General features: G+C 41.1%; 1 protein-coding gene across 3 annotated transcripts in view; it reads right to left on the bottom strand.

Moving 5' to 3' along the window:
• kirrel3a (kirre like nephrin family adhesion molecule 3a) overlaps positions 1–19,125 on the bottom strand; it is a 362,627-nt gene that overhangs the window by 46,534 nt on the left and 296,968 nt on the right. For all 3 annotated transcript variants that reach the window (XM_034226819.1, XM_034226821.1, XM_034226820.1), the window contains exons 7-9: positions 13,362–13,510; positions 12,270–12,397; positions 101–227 (exon numbers count right to left, since the gene is read on the bottom strand). In XM_034226819.1, the coding sequence (XP_034082710.1) occupies positions 101–227; positions 12,270–12,397; positions 13,362–13,510 (404 nt within the window). The remainder of the gene's footprint in view (positions 1–100; positions 228–12,269; positions 12,398–13,361; positions 13,511–19,125) is intronic.

Here is a 19,125-nt window from a genome sequence, read left to right as displayed (position 1 = left end):
ATAACAGTGGCCAGAATCCTGCTCCTCAAACCTGATTCCCCCCCCCCCAAAGAGGACAAAGTGCCATTGACATTCAGTGCATGACGGCCATTGTACTTACCATTCACAGTGAGCGTCACCTCCTTCTCCCCGGCGTTCACTCTGGGGACCACGGCCCGACACACATACTTCCCAGCATCCTCCTGCTTTACTGCTTTCATTGTCAGAGTACTCTTGTTGCTAAGCACCTGTGTTGTGAGGGAAACAGTTTTAAAGGTTGGAGGAGAAATTGGTCATTTCTATCTAGTTAGGCACCAATTACTTTGACACAAAAGGATAGCAGGATTTAACAAGCTGGTCGACGCTGACAACAATTTGTAAGCGATGTTGCACACAGTTTGCAGGGTGAAAAATGTGACTAGCTGAAATATTTAGTCATTCAAATCGCAGGAATCTGATTAATGATGTTTTACCTGTTTTTTATCCATAGCACTTCAATCAGCTACAACAGGAACATTTGATTGATTCCTTTGAGCTTTCAGGGAAAGCTGCACGTTTTTGGCGTACCTTATTTTGAAATAAAAAATGTACAGTTTTTCCAAATCACTGCAGAAAATGAAATAATTTATAAAGGTTCAGTGATTGAAATATGTCAATGCCTTGTATTTGCAGAGCAAGGACAGTTTGATTTTGTGTGCTGCACATCTACCTACAATTACAGGTTATCATTTAAAAAATATTTTTGATTTAGAATGTTTTAGGTACAGGCAGGTGTGGATGTTACAAACTACCTGTTATTGTAAGAAGTCATGTTAAACTGTTTGACAACCTCAGTGCAAGTGCCATATCTTGCATGAAGTTTGCTGCATGTCTTTATTACAAAAAAATAATAGGGCACACTGAGAAAACGAAAACACTGACTTTAATTAAATGTATCATGTCAACAGATTTCACATAACTGTATTAGGTTAGTTGAAAGCAATACGTTTAAATAAAAAATGTAAGGCTCAACTTAATATTATTGCTTAACCAAACTAACCAAATACAGTAATGTGAAATCTGTTGACATAATACAATTCATTCAAGTCAACCTTTCAGTTTTTTCACTGCAGCAGACCTTGAGATGAACACCAAACACACCATCTTTTCGTCCATACAGTCACACCTGCAAACCACACTCCATCAAGTGCGAAGAACCCCCCAGGACAGAGCGCAGTAGAAAGGGAAGGGGGGGTGCACGATAATCATTGAGTGATGCCCGTTGCTCAGACGCCAGAGTAGATGAAACATATTTCCATGAAGTCTTTTTTTTATGACACAATGTTAGCCGGAGAACTCACCATTGTTTTGTTGCTGCAGTCAAAAAATGTGCTGCAGGAACGCACTACTGTTTTTCTTTTGTAACATAAATGGACTCGAATGCAATGGCATTTTTTTGTTCTACCATGTTCCGAAGAAAAACAAGAATTTATCCTTGAACCTTGACACACACATACAAACACCAGCCTAAAAAAAAAACGACCAAATAGTTTGATTATTCAGCAGCTTATTACAACCTATAGTCACGTTTTAAAGTTTAACACCTCTAGTGGTCGTGTAAGAAACAACAATTTGTGGCAATTGCAAATGCTCCGGAGGGTCGTATATTCACAAATAACCCACTCTGGAAAATCCTAAATTGTAGAATAGTTTGGCCATTTAAATGCTTTTTGATTAAGTGTATATTGTACTTTTAGAATCCAGGTCCAGTGGATGTGTAGGATCTATAGTTTGATAGATATTACAAAGATGATTTGAGGTCTCGCCAGGAGAAGGTGTATATATGTATATATCACCTGGACTATGTCGTGGGAATGACACCACTTTACCAGTGTTGCAAAATAATGGAAAAGGGTATGCTAACTCACAGCTAGTTAGCAGCTACAAGGATTCCAAGGAACAGGAGGGCTGTGTACCGGGTAATAAATCTACAAGTGGTAGTCCTCCCTGGAACTCTCTGAGTGCAAAGCCTAAGAGTAAGTCATTTTCATGGGATTTGGGAGGACGAATAACAGGCAGAGCCCAGCGCTCTGAAATCTGTGATGCGACCGGCTGGCCTGCATTGTTATCACACAGGAAGAGCGCCTCTTCAACCCCTGTTCCTACTAGGAAACAGCCGTGGACAGCTGCTAAAGGGAGAATTACAAACAATCCTCCTAAACCACCAAGTGTGCCAATCCAGAACAGATATGATCCACTGACCCAGAACCGGAGATCTCTTTCTGATGACCTGGATAACCTGTCCTCTTCACACAGCAGGGTAAGGACCAATAGCTACTCCAAAAGTAAAAGGCTAGAGGGAAAGCTAATGACTCGGCCTGAAACTCTGATTGTGGGTGATTCTGCTGTAAGAGATGTAAAAGGTCTGTGTAGTAAGAACAACACCAAAGTACTCTGTTTTCCCAAGGATATGGTCTCTGACTTGGCTGAGAAGATCCTGCATATTGGGGCTGAACATCCGACTGTGAAGAATGTGGTACTACACATTGGAACAAATGATGTTGTGAAACAACAGTCAGAAATGCTGAAAGAAGACTTTAAATGTCTGTTGGAAACTGTCAGCTCTCTAAATGCGGAGGTGTTCATCAGTGGCCCTCTACCGCCAGTCAGAAGAGGAGTGGAGAGATTCAGCAGATTGTTTGCACTAAACACCTGGCTTTCAACTGCCTGTACTGACCATTCTGTCCATTTTATTGACAACTTTAACTTTTTCTGGGACCGCAGACATCTTTATAAGGCAAATGGAGTGTGCCTGAACAAGTCAGGAGTGAAATTGTTTATCTCTAACATATTCAACTGCCTGCGTCGTCAATCTGTTCCCTCTGCCAAGGACAAGCAACAAGAGGAATCAAAACAGGAGAATGACACAACACATCGCGCAGAAAACCCTGAAGAAGTATCATTGCACCCGCCTGAGGAATGTTCTGATTATGGGAGACCTATGAGACACATGGAGGAGTCTCCACTGCCCGTCACGCCCCCTGTCAACGCCTTTGAGGATACTCTTCATTCATCCCCCAGCTCTCTCTACTCTCCGCTCACCCTCTCACCCTCGCCCACCCCCCTGGAGTTCGATGACCGCATGAAGGCGAAACGCAGGGTTGGCAGCATGTCCCTCAACGACGCCCACCAAAATCACCGAAGCAGAGACGCGCGCCATCTCCCCCGGCTTCATCACCATGCCTACCACAATCATCCAAACCAAAAGAATACAAGGAAGATAGAAGCAGATTTCCAAACCCCCCTTTCTACAGTGTAGCCCTCACCCTGCCCTCCTATGATGAGAGGAGCAGGGTGGTGGGTCCTCCCTCCCCTTCAAAGCCTGATAGGGATGTGTGTGTACTAAACGCTGCAAACTGATATTTGCTGGGTCCAGGCTCAAGGGCGTATGGCACTCTCAACTCTTTCAAGGACATGCCGGGGCCCTGCCTGCCTGTAGCTTTGCCGATATCTGTGTTGATAGGTAATAGATTAAGAGCAGTGAATCATCTTAGATACAGGAAGCGCTCAAACGTTTGTGTGAGTTTATCACATTTAGCATTGATTCCATGTCAGCCACAGCTTGTTACAAAAAACCTGACTGATAGTGTGTTTAACGAACTTAAACTAGCTTTATTAAATGTCAGGTCTTTGGCAGGAAAAACATTTTTAATCAATGATTTTATCATTGAGCACAATCTCGATTTTATGTTTTTAACAGAAACTTGGATTGAACAAAATAACAGTGCAGCTGTTTTTATCGAATCAACCCCTCCCAACTTTAGTTTTATGAGTCAGGAAAGAATGCAAAGAAAGGGGGTGGAGTTGCTATTCTGTTCAATGATTCCCTTCAATGCAGGAAGACATCTTATGGGAACTTTGCTTCTTTTGAATATGTGGCCCTTCAGCTGAAATGCTCCTCTCGAGCTCTGTTCCTAAATATCTATAGACCACCCAAATACTGTGCAAGCTTTTTTGATGATTTTACCGAACTGCTGTCTATAGTGTGTATTGACTTTGACCGTCTAGTCATTGTTGGTGATTTTAACATCCATGTTGACAACCCCCAGGACAGAGGGGCAAAATAACTGTTTTGTGTTCTTGATAGCTATGGACTGACTCAGCATGTGACGGAGCCCACGCACAATAAGGGGCACACTCTGGACTTAATTATCTCAAAGGGTCTGAATATATCTACGGTTGTGGTGACTGATGTTGCACTCTCTGACCATTCCTGTGTTTTCTTTGAGAGCTCTATTTCTGTTCACAAAAATGTTCAAAAGGAGGTAACCACAAAGTGATATTTAACTGAAAATACTAGGGAAATGTTTACTCAGAATTGTTCTTCCACACTTGCCCCTGCTAACAGCTAGTAGATCATTTTAATTCAAAAATTAAAAATGTTATAGATGCCATTGCTCCAACTAAGGTAAAATAAGTGTCTGGCAAGAAAATATCTCCATGGAGAAAGGCCATGACCGTGAGAACAGAAAAAAGAGAGTGTCGAAAAGCTGAACGCGAAAAACAAATCTCCAGGTTCACATTGAAATCTATAAAGAGAGACTTGGCCTTTATAATTTGGAATTGAAAAACGCACGACAGTCTTTCTTCTCTGAGATCATTACCAACAACAAAAACAACGCACGTGCCTTGTTTGCTACCGTCAACAGACTAACTAACCCCCCAGTGTCAGTAGCCTCTGAATTTCTATCCACCAGGGCGTGCAATGACTTTGCCTCCTTCTTCACTGACAAAATTCAGAAAATCAGACAAGCAGTCAGTGCCTCTGTATCAGGTACAGCAAATGTGTTGTCCCTGTGTCCACTTAACATCAATTCAAACACCATGACACAATTCCATCAGATTAATGATAAAAACCTAGAGGACATTATTCAACTTCTGAAATCCTCCTCCTGCTGCCTTGATATTATTCCAACAGGATTTTTCAAAAATGTTTTGCCTTGCATGGCCTCAGACCTACTTCATATAGTAAACAAATCTCTTCACTCAGGTATTTTTCTACAGGCCCTGAAAACTGCAGTCATTAAACCGCTCTTAAAAAAGAATAATCTAGATGCTTCAGTAATGAACAATTAAAGGCCCATATCAAACTCCCATTTCTAGGTAAAATCATTGAAAAAGTTATTTTTCAACAGTTGAGTAATTTCTTGCATTTAAATAACTGTTTGGATGTGTTTCAGTCAGGCTTTCGTCCAAACCACAGCACTGAGACTGCTCTTGTAAAGGTCTTCAATGACATCCACTTAAACACAGACAGTGGCAGAACTTCAGTGTTAGTATTATTAGATCTCAGTGCTGCGTTTGACACTGTTGACCACAACATATTACTAGACCGACTGGAAAACTGGGTGGGACTTTCGGAAACAGTTCTAAATTGGTTTGAATCCTACTTAAAGGACAGAAACAACTTTGTTTCTATAGGTAAATACACATCTGAGTTGACAAATATGACATGTGGGGTACCTCAAGGCTCCATCCTGGGGCCTCTTCTCTTCTCTTTAACATCTACATGCTACCACTGGCTCAGATAATGAAAAACAACAAAATAAGTTACCATAGCTATGCAGATGACACACACACATTTACATAACCATTTCACCAGGAGACTATGCTCCAATTCAAACACTGAGTAAGTACACAAATCAATGACTGGATGTGTCAGAACTTTCTCCAAATAAACAAAGATAAAACTGAGGTAATGGTTTTTGGAGCCAAGGCAGAACGTTTAAAAGTTAGCGCTGAGCTTCAGTTTGCAATGTTCAAAACAACAGATAAAGCATGACATCTAGGTGTAGTCATGGACTCTGACCTGAGTTTCAACAGTCACATTAAAACAGTTACTAAATCAGCTTACTATCACCTAAAGAATATATCTAGGATTAAAAGACTAATGTCACAGCAGGATTTGGAAAAACTTGTCCATGCTTTTATCTTCAGTAGACTGAACTACTGCAATGGTGTCTTCACAGGTCTCACTAAAAAATCTATTAGAAAGCTGCAGCTGATTCAGAACGCCGCTGCTTGAGTCCTCACTAACACTAAGAAAGTGGATCACATCACTCCTATTCTGAAGTCTTTACACTGGCTTCCTGTGTGTCAAAGAATATATTTCAAAAATACTGCTGCTGGTTTATAAAGCTTTGAATGGTTTAGGCCCAAAATATATTTCTGACCTCCTGCTAAATTATGAACCATCCAGATCTCTCAGGTCTTCAGGGACTGGTCAGCTTTCTGTCCCCAGAGTCAGAACTAAACATGGAGAAGCAGCATTCAGTTATTATGCTCCAAATATCTGGAACAAACTCCCAAAAACCTGCAGGTCCGCTGCAACTCTTATTACTTTTAAATCCAGGCTGAAGACTTTTCTTTTTGTCGCTGCTTTTAATTGAACTATTCACATTAGACTACACTGTAACTTTTATCCATGTATTTTTTCTTTTAATGTTTCTTTTATTAGCTTTTCTTTTTAATGACTGATTTTAAATGCCATTTTCTTGATGTCTTTCATTTTTTGTAAAGCACTTTGAATTACCTTGTGTTGAAAAGTGCTATATAAATAAACTTACCTTGCCTTGCCTTGCCTATATACTACGTCTTTCCCCTATTCATTTCTATTGACGGCAGCATCCATGTACAGTTGGCATCAACCCTCACGGGGTGAAAACAGTATTTCCGGTCTCAAAGTTCTCATAATAAAACCGGAAGTATTCCCCTCACTGTCAAATGATTTCATAGTGATATCAGTACTCATCGACTAAAAAACATCAGTTTATCCTTGTTAATTACACAACATTGATTGGTTTAAATTGTGTACAATGCTTTTGTGTTTTTAACCTTCGATTCGGAGAAACAAATAGTTTTTTGGGAGTTTAGGATGGCCGAAGACACTACACTACCCATAATCCTCAGCTATCGTTTGGGACTACAACATCCGCTTTGCTTGACAAACCCTGTGATTAGTCCTCAAGCTCTCTGATTGGATGTTGGAGTGGCAGTGGGCCAAGGTTACGCCGAGCTTCAAGCAGCTCTTTGAAATGGAATAAATCCACGGCAGACTATCCAAAACTGGATTTGAACGCGTCCAGCCCCCCCCCCCCCCCCCAGAACTACACATGCTGGCTAATTGTGTTTCACAACATGTTCTATGGCACGTCTCTACTGGAAATTTTAGTTTTAAAAGACGTTTTCGTATTTCCCATAATTATAAGTTGGCAGTATTAAACTGTGTACATCCCTGGAGGTTTAGGGGATAGGAAACACTCACATTTAAAACATATAATTAATAAATGGGTGAAAATTGCTTGTGTCCATAATGGGCAGCATTAACATATACCCACATGACAGCTCAGGTCAGAAGAGCTTTATTTAACAGCTGGTCTTATGTCTGTGACCCCTCCTGTTGTTAATTGATAAGCCTGAAACATGCACTTGTCAAGGTTCAGAGGCACATTTTGCAAATATGGCAGTAGCCATCGATCATCTTAAGATAAGATAAGATATACTTTATTGATCCCAAGTTGGGAAATGTTTTTGTTACAGCAGCATACTACTTTGTTCTACTCCACTACAATTCAGAGGTTAACCTGGTATTTTTACTCCACTACATTTATTTTAGTTGCTTTACAGATTCTGATTAATGATGTGAAATATAAACAACTCTTAAATCAGACTTTTGTTACACCTGAGTAAAATTCAGGGGAGGTGATAGTCAAGTGCCAAAATAAACTATGCAATATATTGGACGTTAAGAACTTTGTCAGGCTTAATATGTATCTCTAGATACCCCCAAAGTTTTTTTCTTACTCAAAAGAAGACCTCAACTTAAAGTATTATTTAATGTTTAAATAAAGCCTTATTAGTTTGTCTGTTTGCACATCCTCCTATTAATATCTTTGGACGTCCAGCACTAAACTGTTTTATTGTAGAGATCACTACAGTATCTTTTTGATATTTTCTATTCTATATTTCTATCATTCTACTTTCCCCCTATTTTGTATGTAGGCTACTCTTAATATTTAAATGTCAAATGCCATAATAACTTTGTATTATTAGTGTAGGACACTTATAATGTATAACATCTGAAGATGTGTAGTTGTATTCATGTTTTCACATAATTTTACAGGACATTGCAATATTATTTCACATATTGTAGTTCTACACATTAATATCTGAGGTATATCCGTCATTTAATGGTAAGCTATTGAAATTCATATCACATCATCCATAGATGTGTCTCCCATCACCAAAAACCCCTGACTATTCTCTCAACTCAGTATTTACAAGTCCTTTTCTATAAGCTGTGCACCGTTATGGTGTAAATATAACCTATCTACCAATTGGATCAAATATAAAAGTCAGCTGAATTACTAATAATAGTAATACTATTACTGCAAGGAGACGTATTGTGCGAAGATAAATTGAAGATGTTGTTTAATTGCTGTCATATATTCAGTTTCGGCGGCATTTCTTCCAGTTTGTCCAAAGGTCTTCTAATCAGGGCTCTATAAATAGAGAACTACGGCAGATGTGTATTATGTAATGCAGCCGAACCGTGTATTACAATGCCGTTATGTGATGACTTTCAAAGAAAAAAGCAAGCACACTCAGAATAAAGTATTTTTTTCGGATTTCACATCGCATAAACACCATATCCCAAGGTCCATTGCGTCTAAAACATCCAATCACCGAGCTTCAACGATAGCTGAGGATTATGGGTAGTTCGATGTTTTAGCCTATCAAAACCTCTGAAAAAATAAATGTGTCTCTCAGAATCGAAAGTGAAAAATCTATGGGAAAAACAGAAAAGGATAAACTGATGTGTTTTAGTGGATGAGTACTGCAGATATCACTGTGAAATCATTTGACAGTGAGGGAAATATGTTTTTATTATGAAAACTTCAAGACTGGAAATACAGTTTTCACCAGGTGAGGGTTGACGCTAACTTTACATAGGGGGAAAGACATACACGTTCTCCTGGCGAGACCTCAAATAATCTTCGTAATATCTATCAAACTACTGTATAGATCCTACACATCCACTGGACGTGGATTCTAAAAGTACAGTATACACTTCTCGCTAGAAATCTAATCAAAAAGCATTTTAATGGCCAAACTATTCTACAATTTAGGATTTTCCAGAGAGGGTTATTTGCCGCAAATTGTTGTTTCTTACACAACCACTAGAGGTGCTAAACTTGAAAACGTGACTATAGGTCGTAATAAGCTGTTGAACAATCGACCTATTTGGTCGTATGAGTTGGAGGACTTGTTGACACAAACACACACATTCAATGCAGTGAGTTACCTCGGATTATCTTCTACCACATTCCATCCCTTGATAAGAAAGCTTTTGAAGAGGTAGTGCAAAGCCATGATCATCTGAAGACTCCCATGCCAACTATGATTGTTTGTATGCAGAATAAGCTCTCTGTGTGAATAGGCTGCTTGTGTTACGATTATTGTGTTATGTCACGTTTTGTATGTCTTGTTTTGGGTGTTTTGCTGTTCTCCCTGTCATGTTTTCCTCTTGGTATATTGTCTGGTCCTTTTCCCTGTGTTTTTCCTCCTGTCATTAGTTTCCCTGGTGTGTCTAGTTGTCTGATTGTGTTCACCTGTGGCCCTTGTGTTTCTCCTCCCCTGCCCGGCTGTTTCTCGTCTTGTGATTACCCCTCCCTGTATTTAGTCTTGTCTCTTCCTGTGTTCAGTGTTGGTTCGTCGTTTGTCTGTGTTCACCGGGGAGTGTTCTGATTGTCCGTGTGCCATATCTTTGAAATAAAGGTATTTTCAGTTTTTTCTGCATTTGGGTCCTGCCTGCTTCACTCACCGTAACAGAACGAACCAACCAAAAGATGGACCCAGCAGACAGCCTGTACGAGGTGACGTACAACCTAATGTGCTTTAAAAACGACTGTCGATATGCCTCCAGTAGTGAAGAGAGGCAGTCAATTATCTCAACGGCACGCCAAGAAGTAACCTCAAGGCCCTGGTTAAAGGAGTTACTTCCCGAGTGGGTGGAGGACTTTTTCGGTAGCTTTGAGGTCAAACCTGTTTCCCGGCCTGCTAGCCCCTGGCATGCTAGCCCCCTGCCGGCCACAGTTCCCAACAAGGCTCCTTTCAAGGACCCTTTCGCTGGGTCTCGTCTGGCTTTTGGAGGACCTCTGAGCCTCCAAAAGGCTTCAAGGCAGCATGGAAGGAAACGCAAGGCCAGGATTCCAGCACCGGCAGCCATGGTTCCGGCTCTAGCCCCAACAGCCATGTTTCCGGCTCCAGAACCGGACCTTACAGCCATGTTTCCGGCTCCAGAACCGGACCTTACAGCCATGATTCTGGCTTCAATTCCGGCCCCAGCAGCCATGGTTCCAGACCCAGTTCTGGCCCCAGCGGCCATGGTTCCAGACCCAGCTCTGGCCCCAGCTGCCATAGTCCCATCTCTTGTCCCATCTCTGGTCCCTTCTCTAGTCTTTTCTCGAGTCCTAACTCAACTCCCTTCTCTGGTCCCCTCTCACTTCTCGAGTTCCCCCTCTAGTCCCATCCCAAGTCCCTTCTCTAGTCCCTTCACTAGTCCCTTCTCTAGTCCCTTCACTAGTCCCTCCTCAGGTCACTTCTCTAGTCCCTTCTCTAGTCCCTTCTCTAGTCCCTTCTCCAGTCCCTTCTCCAGTCCCACCTCTAGTCACTTCTCTAGTCACTTCTCAGGTACCAACTCTAGTCCCATCTCAAGTCCCTTCTCTAGTCCCTTCTCTGGTCCCCTCTCTAGTCTCTTCTCGAGTTCCCCCTCTAGTCCCTTCTCTAGTCCCTTCTCTAGTGCCTTCTCTAGTCCCTTCTCTAGTCCCTTCTCTAGTCCCTACTCAATTCCTTTCTCAAGTCCTTTCTCAAGTCTCTCCTCTAGTCTCTCCTATAGTCTCTCCTCTAGTCCCTTCTCTAGTCCTATCTCTAGTCCCATCTCCAGTCCCTCCTTTAGTCACTTCTCTAGTCCCTTCTCAAATCCCAACTCTAGTCCCATCTCAAGTTCCCTCTCGAGTCCCCTCTCCAGTTTCCTCTCAAGTCCCCTCTCGAGTTCCCTCTCAAATCCCCTCTCAAGTCCTCTCTCAAGCCCCCTCTCGAGTTCCCTCTCCAGTCCCAACTCAAGTTCCTACTCAAGTCCCAATTCAAGTCCCTACTGAAGTGCCGTTGGAGGTTCCGCTGGGGGTCCTGCCAACCCTATGTCCAGTCCCGCCGGATGTCCCGCCGACTACTCTCCTGCCGGGGGTCCTGCCAACCCTATGTCCTGTCCCATTGGGGGTCCCGCCGACTACTCTCCTGCCGGGGGTCCTGCCAACCCTATGTCCTGTGCCGATGGAGGTTCCGCTGGTGGTCCTGCCGGCTCCATGTCCAGTCCCGTTGGAGGTCCCGCCGACTGCTCTCCTGCCGGGGGTCCTGCCAATCCTGTGTCCTGGTCCTCTTCCGTGGGGGATCCTGCCGAGGCCTGTCCCACCAGCTCCGGTTCCTGTCCGGCCGACACCGGGTCCTGCCCGGCCTTCGGCGCTGTCCCGTCAGCGCCTTCCTGCCCGGCCTCCGGAGCTGTCTGGTCTTCGCCCTCGAGCCCGGCCCCCTGTGAGCCCGGCCCCCTGTGACCCGCATTCTTCGCCCTCGAGCCCGGCCCCCTGAGGGCCACACCCTTCGCCCTCGAGCCCGGATCCCGGAGTTCGCCCGCGGTGGCCTTCGCCCCTCCATAACCCCCACCTTGGACTCTGTCTTGCCCCCGGGCCGTCCGCCCGAGATCCCTTCCGGGTCCTCCGCTGTGCTCCTGGGTTGTCAGCCTAAACCCGTCCTCCTGACCCCCTCCACCCACCCTGGTGGTCCTGTCGTTAGTTTCCCTGGTGTGTCTAGTTGTCTGATTGTGTTCACCTGTGGCCCTTGTGTGTCTCCTCCCCTGTCCTGCTGTTTCTCGTCTTGTGATTACCCCGCCCTGTATTTAGTCTTGTCTCTTCCTGTGTTCAGTGTTGGTTCGTCGTTTGTCTGTGACTGTGTTCACCGGGGAGTGTTCGGATTGTCCGTGTGCCATATCCTTGAAATAAAGGTATTTTCAGTTTTTTCTGCATTTGGGTCCTGCCTGCTTCACTCACCGTAACAGCTTGATCTTCAACTGAATCTTGATTTGTTTTGTTAAGTCTTCACATCTTATTCATAACCCAAGCTCTTGCTGTTTCCGATAACTTTTAAAATGGTCTCAATAAACTGTTGTGTACAGTGCACTTGAGGTGAATACAACGTACCACTCCTGAGCCACGTTTCATCCAAACAATGGTCAGAGAGGGGTTTCCTGTCCATGCACAGTTAAAAACCGCATCAGATCCCAGGTCCACCTGCAGAGACTGAGGCTCCGCCGCCATCCGGGGCCCAACTGGAAGACATGCAAAAAAAAGATCTGTAATTATTTATAATTAACATTTAGGCAAACGTTACCTCAAGTATTTACAATATACTATATCTTCATAGTCTTCTGTCAACAACTTGTAGGATGGAAGCTTTAACGTGTCATAAGTGAATCCTTGATGAATAGCATCTCTACCAAAATGTTGGTAATAAACATATCAGAGAATCTTTTCTCGTAAATCTGTAAAAGGTTCCGTTAATAACAAAATATGTCTATCTTTGTAATCAAATAACAACATGGTCTGTCTCTTTGTCTGTTTTTTGGACAGATGACAAAAGGTGTGGTTTTATTTTTCTGACATAATGATGTATTGTCTGAACCAAACCACCACCACCAATCCTACAGGTGGCATTGAACAATCTTATTTTGAATTGTACATGAAACCTATGGCTGATAAATATAGCATGTTGACTGAAACACAAGGTATTTTTTCAGTAGGAGAGGTTAACATATGCAGCTTCCAAGCCTCATTTTGATTTATATAGTTAGTACTAACAGAAACACATAGCTACTTATTATGCAGAATGACATAATTGAACTGGCACTGACAGCGACTTCAGAAAATAGTGGTCATGCAAATTAGAAGGATGTTTACTGTTTCCACTGCAATGTGCTTTCCCATATAGGTTTTTGGATGTACATTTCCTAGAACATGCAATGACATTTTATTGAAGTAGAGGGTAGAGTATATATATATATTTTATTATGTTTATCTGTTTAGGTTAAATGCTACAAATAGTACAGTGCACCCACAGTTTATACCCCCTGCATGACTTGTGAGTGGTTTATAAATGTAATGCTTCTTTCAATAATCAGAGGAATTATCAAGTTTCCTTACAAAACATAGCTGGGAAAACAAATCAGTTGTTCATAAATGCATGTTATGACATATATACATATGTGTCATGTATCTCAGCCGGTCTGCACTCACAGTAGACGTCCACGTTCCGGCTGATGTTGGTGTTGCCCAGCGCGTTGGTGACCTCACAGGAAACAGGCTCCGTGAAGAAAGAGTGATCCACAACGACCTCATAGGTGTCACCATGTACGTCTAAAATCCCGTTAATGCCTTTAGCCCATCTGAAATAATCAGAAACAGAGCAGATCAGTGGCTTAATCAAAGGAAACACATGTATATTCATTTAACAAAGTATTTTTCTATAAATATGAATCTGAGGTGGACATTAGGATCTTTGGAGAGTCGGTTTACTAGGAGTCGTTAACATATATAACATATTTGATTAAGACTTTGCTCATATTTCTTTACATTATAATAATAATAACAATAATAATAATAATCATAATAATAATTGTAATTTACCCAAAGCTGAATTCAATTATAAGCTATACAAAACAACCAGTCTTGACTGTGTTCAATTTTGGAGTACAAAAGAAAATTGTAGGTATCACAAAATAAATGACTGCACAAATAAATACAAAAATAAATGAATAAATATGGAAATAAAGAAATACATTCTGGAATAAACTAACAAAAGAATAAATAAATGAAAGAACATAAGCTGACAATAAAAAACAAAACAAAAAACAGTCCTAACCCCAATTTAGTATCATGCATACGTACATTTATCTATAACACATGTATTACAGGTTGTGGTAGTAAAGTGAAGTAAATCCAATCTGCTACCGTGCTGCTAACCTGTTAAGCCCCGAGCCTGTTTTTCAGGTCTCAGGCTTGAAAATGACATTCCCAGAACAAATGACCATATCTTCCCTTCTAAAAGGGTTAAATTAATAATCTTTTTTCTCAAAGCAAGGTTACATCTGTGAGTTGGATGTAGAAGTGTCAGAATAAATATAGATGTTTTTATTTTAAAGTAAATTCAGATTGAACACAGTAAAAAAATGTAAATGATTGTGTCCGTCCAAAATTGTTTTTACTTATAGTGAAAACCACCCTTGAATGATGGGATGGTAGACTAAAAGCTTTAGGAATCCAAACTACAACATATAATAAGTACCCTGTATCAAGATTGATGCAAAACAAGTGAAATGTGACCTTTTTAGAGAGGTTTAGCAAAAAAAAACTTCTGGGGTCATTTGGGTGGATTTTCCATAGCTCTGGCCCCCCTTGGTCGATTTTGATGATTGACATCTCTTTCTAACCGTCAGAGCCAATGGAATTGAGGGGAACTCCCATATACACACACACATTACCAACTAAGGAGTGAGAGTGACGCATAGCCAAAACCGGAAGCTGCGATAACTCTGGTGGCTACCATTAGCGGCTAACTATTACTCTCCGATCTCCTGTAAAAGCTCCGTAAAGGTACGTGTTGTGATGTCTGTGTTTGCTTCCCCTGTCGCGAGTTCGGATCGCTCAGTGATGATACTATACCTAAATAATCTGTGGAACCTCATCCTTAATCGGATATCTTATATGTGCAGCTACGATAAGTAATAAGGGTATCTTTATCTTGAGTTCTGTGCCAAAGTGTATTTTTCGCTCAGGGGTCATTTAGATGCTTCTTATGAGACTTGTTTTGGTAAAAATTGTTTGTATCTTCAGTTAGCTGAGATTCTTCCCGTTAATCTGATATAACACATTAATAGATTCTTAAATATTAAGATGCCGTGAGACACAGTGTCGTGAAAAAAAAAAAAAAAAGACCCGCCGAGGTGGTCTTTGGGGCTTAACAGGAGACCACCTACACGTTCATTGAGGAATACGTACAACTGTGGATTAGAGGTGTTTATTATTACCAAGCATCCACCTTGTTGAAAAAGCATCTCTGAATGAGCCACTTAACCATGGCTGATGTGTAGCTGACCTCAACCTTTGACCTCTATTTAACATAGTAGAATCGTCCTACAGGAAGAAACTCAAGTATTCTTTCGTACAGGAGGAAACATATTGCGTGCCACTTTTCAAATGATGGCTTGGATTACACTTGCCCTTGTGTGCATGTTCATCTGCATTGCATTACTGGCAATTCAACTGCAGCTCACTTCCTGTGCACTCTTCATAACACTATAAGTGATGCATCCATCTAAAGATATATCTAAAGTGAATGACATCTTAAGAAATTGTCAATATAATGGTTGTTGATGGCTTCTCACAAAGAAAAAAGTTTGATCTTAAAAAAATAAAGAAATGTATTGACAGCTGACTCTAGCTGACCTCCTCTCAGTCATCAGAGGGGCAACTGCTTTGTTTCTTTATGCAGGAGGACTGAATCACCCACGTCATTCTGCTGTCAAAATTCAACCTCCACTCCCTTTTCCTTTGCGAAAACTTAACCAGACATTTCGCAGCAGAGCGTCTCAATGTTTGAACGCGCTTTCTGTTCCCTGTCAGTCATCAGTCTGCCATTGCACCGTCCCATGACACATCCAGTGACAAAAATAGAGGTGACCACCTTGTCAGATTACCATATGTGGTTTCTTCAAAGGGATTGAACACACAAGGCTACTGCATGAGTTTGAGCTTATTTGATGTGAGTTGTGTTGGACAATCCAGGTCTGAGATGACACCTCTAGCTGCTTTCCAGACAGATTTGATTATCTTCAGCTCCGTGTTCCACCTGGTGACACCTGCAGGTTTCTGTTTCAGCCTTTATCTACAACTCGTATTGATTTATAGCAGACTGTCAAAAACATGGACTCTTTTCATGGATGAAAGTCAGTCATATCATTGCTGAAATCAGTGGTTTTAGGACCACATGCCTCAATGCTCATTGTCTCTCTATCCTGTTGAGAAACGGAAAATATCAGAGGACAATGACGTTTCGCTTTGCTGCGAATACTGCTTTACAGGGTTAAAAACCCTGTAAAGCAGTATTCATCCACTCCATTCACTACATGGACACAAAAAGCATCAGCTATTTCTAAATTGTAAATACAAGAAAGATTTAACTTTATCTTAAATGTGGGATGTTTTACCTTTCTAGATGTATTGCATTTATGCTGATATACAGCAGGAAAGGAACTGATCTTCAAAGTTTTATTTTGGAAAATGCAAACACTTTGACCCACTATACACATATATCACTTCCGAGGAAATATTAGAGACAGATATCTGAAAACTTGCTCAAGCTTTGCTGCAAATACTGCTGCTTTACAAGGTTTCAGACAGAGAAACCACATTGGTGAAAAGAGGTAGAGGCACAGGCAGTGTGAGAAAAATAAAGAGCTTTTTGAACATTAAAGCATGTCAACATGTCACAGTAGATACACTAAACCAGGGGTCGGCAACAGGCGGACCGCGGTCCGGATCCGGACCCAGACACCGACCTATACGGACCCGGACCTATAATCAATACATTAATAGGGGATTTCAATTTTAACGGGGCAATTCTATTTTAACCGCCGCCGACAGGGGGCGAAAGAGAGGAGTGAGCTATACAGGGAGAGAAACATAGAAGAAGAGATGAGAGCGCGGCAGAGAGAAGCGGAGAGGAAAGTGAGTGAAGAGAAGAGTTAGCGATACAGGGAGAGAAGCGGAGAGGAGAGTGAACAGGAGTGTTAGCGGCAGACAGGGAGAGACAAATAATTACACATGGCGCTCTCCAAGAAGAGGAAAGTGGACAGTGAGAACAGAGCTTTTAACCCTGAGTGGACGGACTCATTCATGTTCATCCTGCACACTGGGAGCACAGAGCCAGTGTGTCTCATTTGTTCAGAGACCGTGGCGCTCATTAAAAGTGCCAAAACGCCACTATGAGACAAAACACAAAGTGTTTGACCAAACATTCCCTCTCAAGTCAGAACTGAGGTCACAACAAATAAATATCGTTCCAGGGCAGGCTAACCAATGAGCACCTGCATGTGTGTATGAGAATGGCCCTGACACCATTTCAGCCCAGATTTAAACTCCTGGCAGGACAAGCTCCAGCTCAATTCTCGCACTGAATTAAAAAAAAGTGAGAGAGGGACTGCAATATAAGAGGGAAAGAAAGAGAAACTTTAAAACTGTTCAATTGTTATGATGTGTAAAGACTGATATTGTTCTATAATCGGCTGAAACTGTTAAGTCATGATGTGAAACGGTTAACAAAGAAAAAGGGACTCTCAAGCTGCTGCTACACTTTATTGTATTTATCTAAAATGAAGCACTTTTAAGATGCACACATTTTCAAAAGCTATTTTATTTATTTTCTCTATTTTATTTTTTAATGCAGCCCGAGAGGAACATTACACATATCCACAGTATTTACTGTATATCTGTATAGTTCAATGTTAATTGACAAAATATATATAAATATTGTTGTTTATGAATTGTACTTTCTTTATTTGGTAGTCAGTTGTTGATTACATGGAGACGTTGATAAAGCTACAGGCTACTTCAATATATATCACACTAATTCATAAAGCAAGTTAGACATTTTGAAGCTCTGGACCTTTGCATGGGGAGATTTTCTCTAACTGGACCTCGTTGAATTTTAGTTGAATACTCCACTAAACACTAACATGAACCTGAACATGAGCATAATATTTCATGTTTAACAAAAATCTTTGATTTCAGGCAGGAACACTTCAACCAGGTGATACATTATTAATATGAATTTTGAATCAAAGAGGGCCTTCAGTAGAGCCTTGGGGGACCCCAGTACAATTTGTTAATTGCTCTACAGATTTTCATATTGCATGATTATCATCAATTCTACTTAATTTGTACTGTCATTAAAATTAGACGAGGGAACAAAATGATTACTTTATTAAATGTTTTAATTTATTAAACATTTAATTACTTTCTTCTATAAAGAAACAGTTTTCAGTTTCTCTTGAGTGATGCCTTCTGGGTTGAAAATAATTTGAGTGCTGGCGATGGTGTGAATGTAGTCTCCTAAATTGGTGTGAAAACAGCGTTTGGACGTTCAGAGAAAATTGCTTTACAAACAGATATATACTGTATTTGTTTACATAAAGTAGTAGCATTCACTTTATTAAGCAAAGTTAATTATTTCTACACTGTAGGTGGCTGTGGCTCATTTCGAAGTGTCTTTGGGCAAGATACTTCATACCAACTTGTTCCCAGAGGCCTGTCTGTGATAATGATGTGTCAGTAAATCGCTTTGGATAACAGCGTCAGCCAATGTAATGTAATGTATATATATTCATTAAAACCCTTTAAATAAGTGTCATGGTCTCCCTATCGAAAGGACTCTATTTAAAAAAGAAGCAGACAAAATCTGGTGATCAGATGTTTCCAAATGTGCAAGGAAAACCATATACTTAGATGAGTATTGAAACAGTACAATTCCTCTAGTATTCCTTATCGTTATAAAAGGGAAACCAGTGATACATGCTGGGGTAGTTCTGCTGTATGATATACAAATATATAGCTTACAATAACTGTCTTCAGAGAGGGGAAGAATAGGCTTTAGGGGAGTGATCCGTTAGCCTGTCCCCCTCCACCCTCTAATAAATGTTATTTATATGAATGAGGAGGATGGATGACTGTCCCATTAACTTATGATACAACCTGAGTCTAAAACTACATTAACCTTTACAGATAATCATCCATCTAAATTCTAAATGGTGGTCAAATACCTTCTTGTGATGATTTATTTCTGACTGATGTTGGTTTCATCTCCATAACAATGTGGAAATAACATCAACATTTACATTTTAAATTGCCTTATGCTTTCCTTTTTAACAATTCCGAGCTAATAATGTAAGCATGGAAAATGGGTCACATTAATCTAATATCTTTGGGGTTTTGGTTGTTTATGTGG

Source organism: Gymnodraco acuticeps, unplaced genomic scaffold (genome assembly GCF_902827175.1).
Source record: "Gymnodraco acuticeps unplaced genomic scaffold, fGymAcu1.1, whole genome shotgun sequence".
In the NCBI taxonomy this organism is placed as follows: Eukaryota; Metazoa; Chordata; class Actinopteri; order Perciformes; family Bathydraconidae; genus Gymnodraco; species Gymnodraco acuticeps.
Note: the sequence above shows the minus strand (reverse complement) of the source record. Positions and strands in the feature narration are given on the sequence as shown.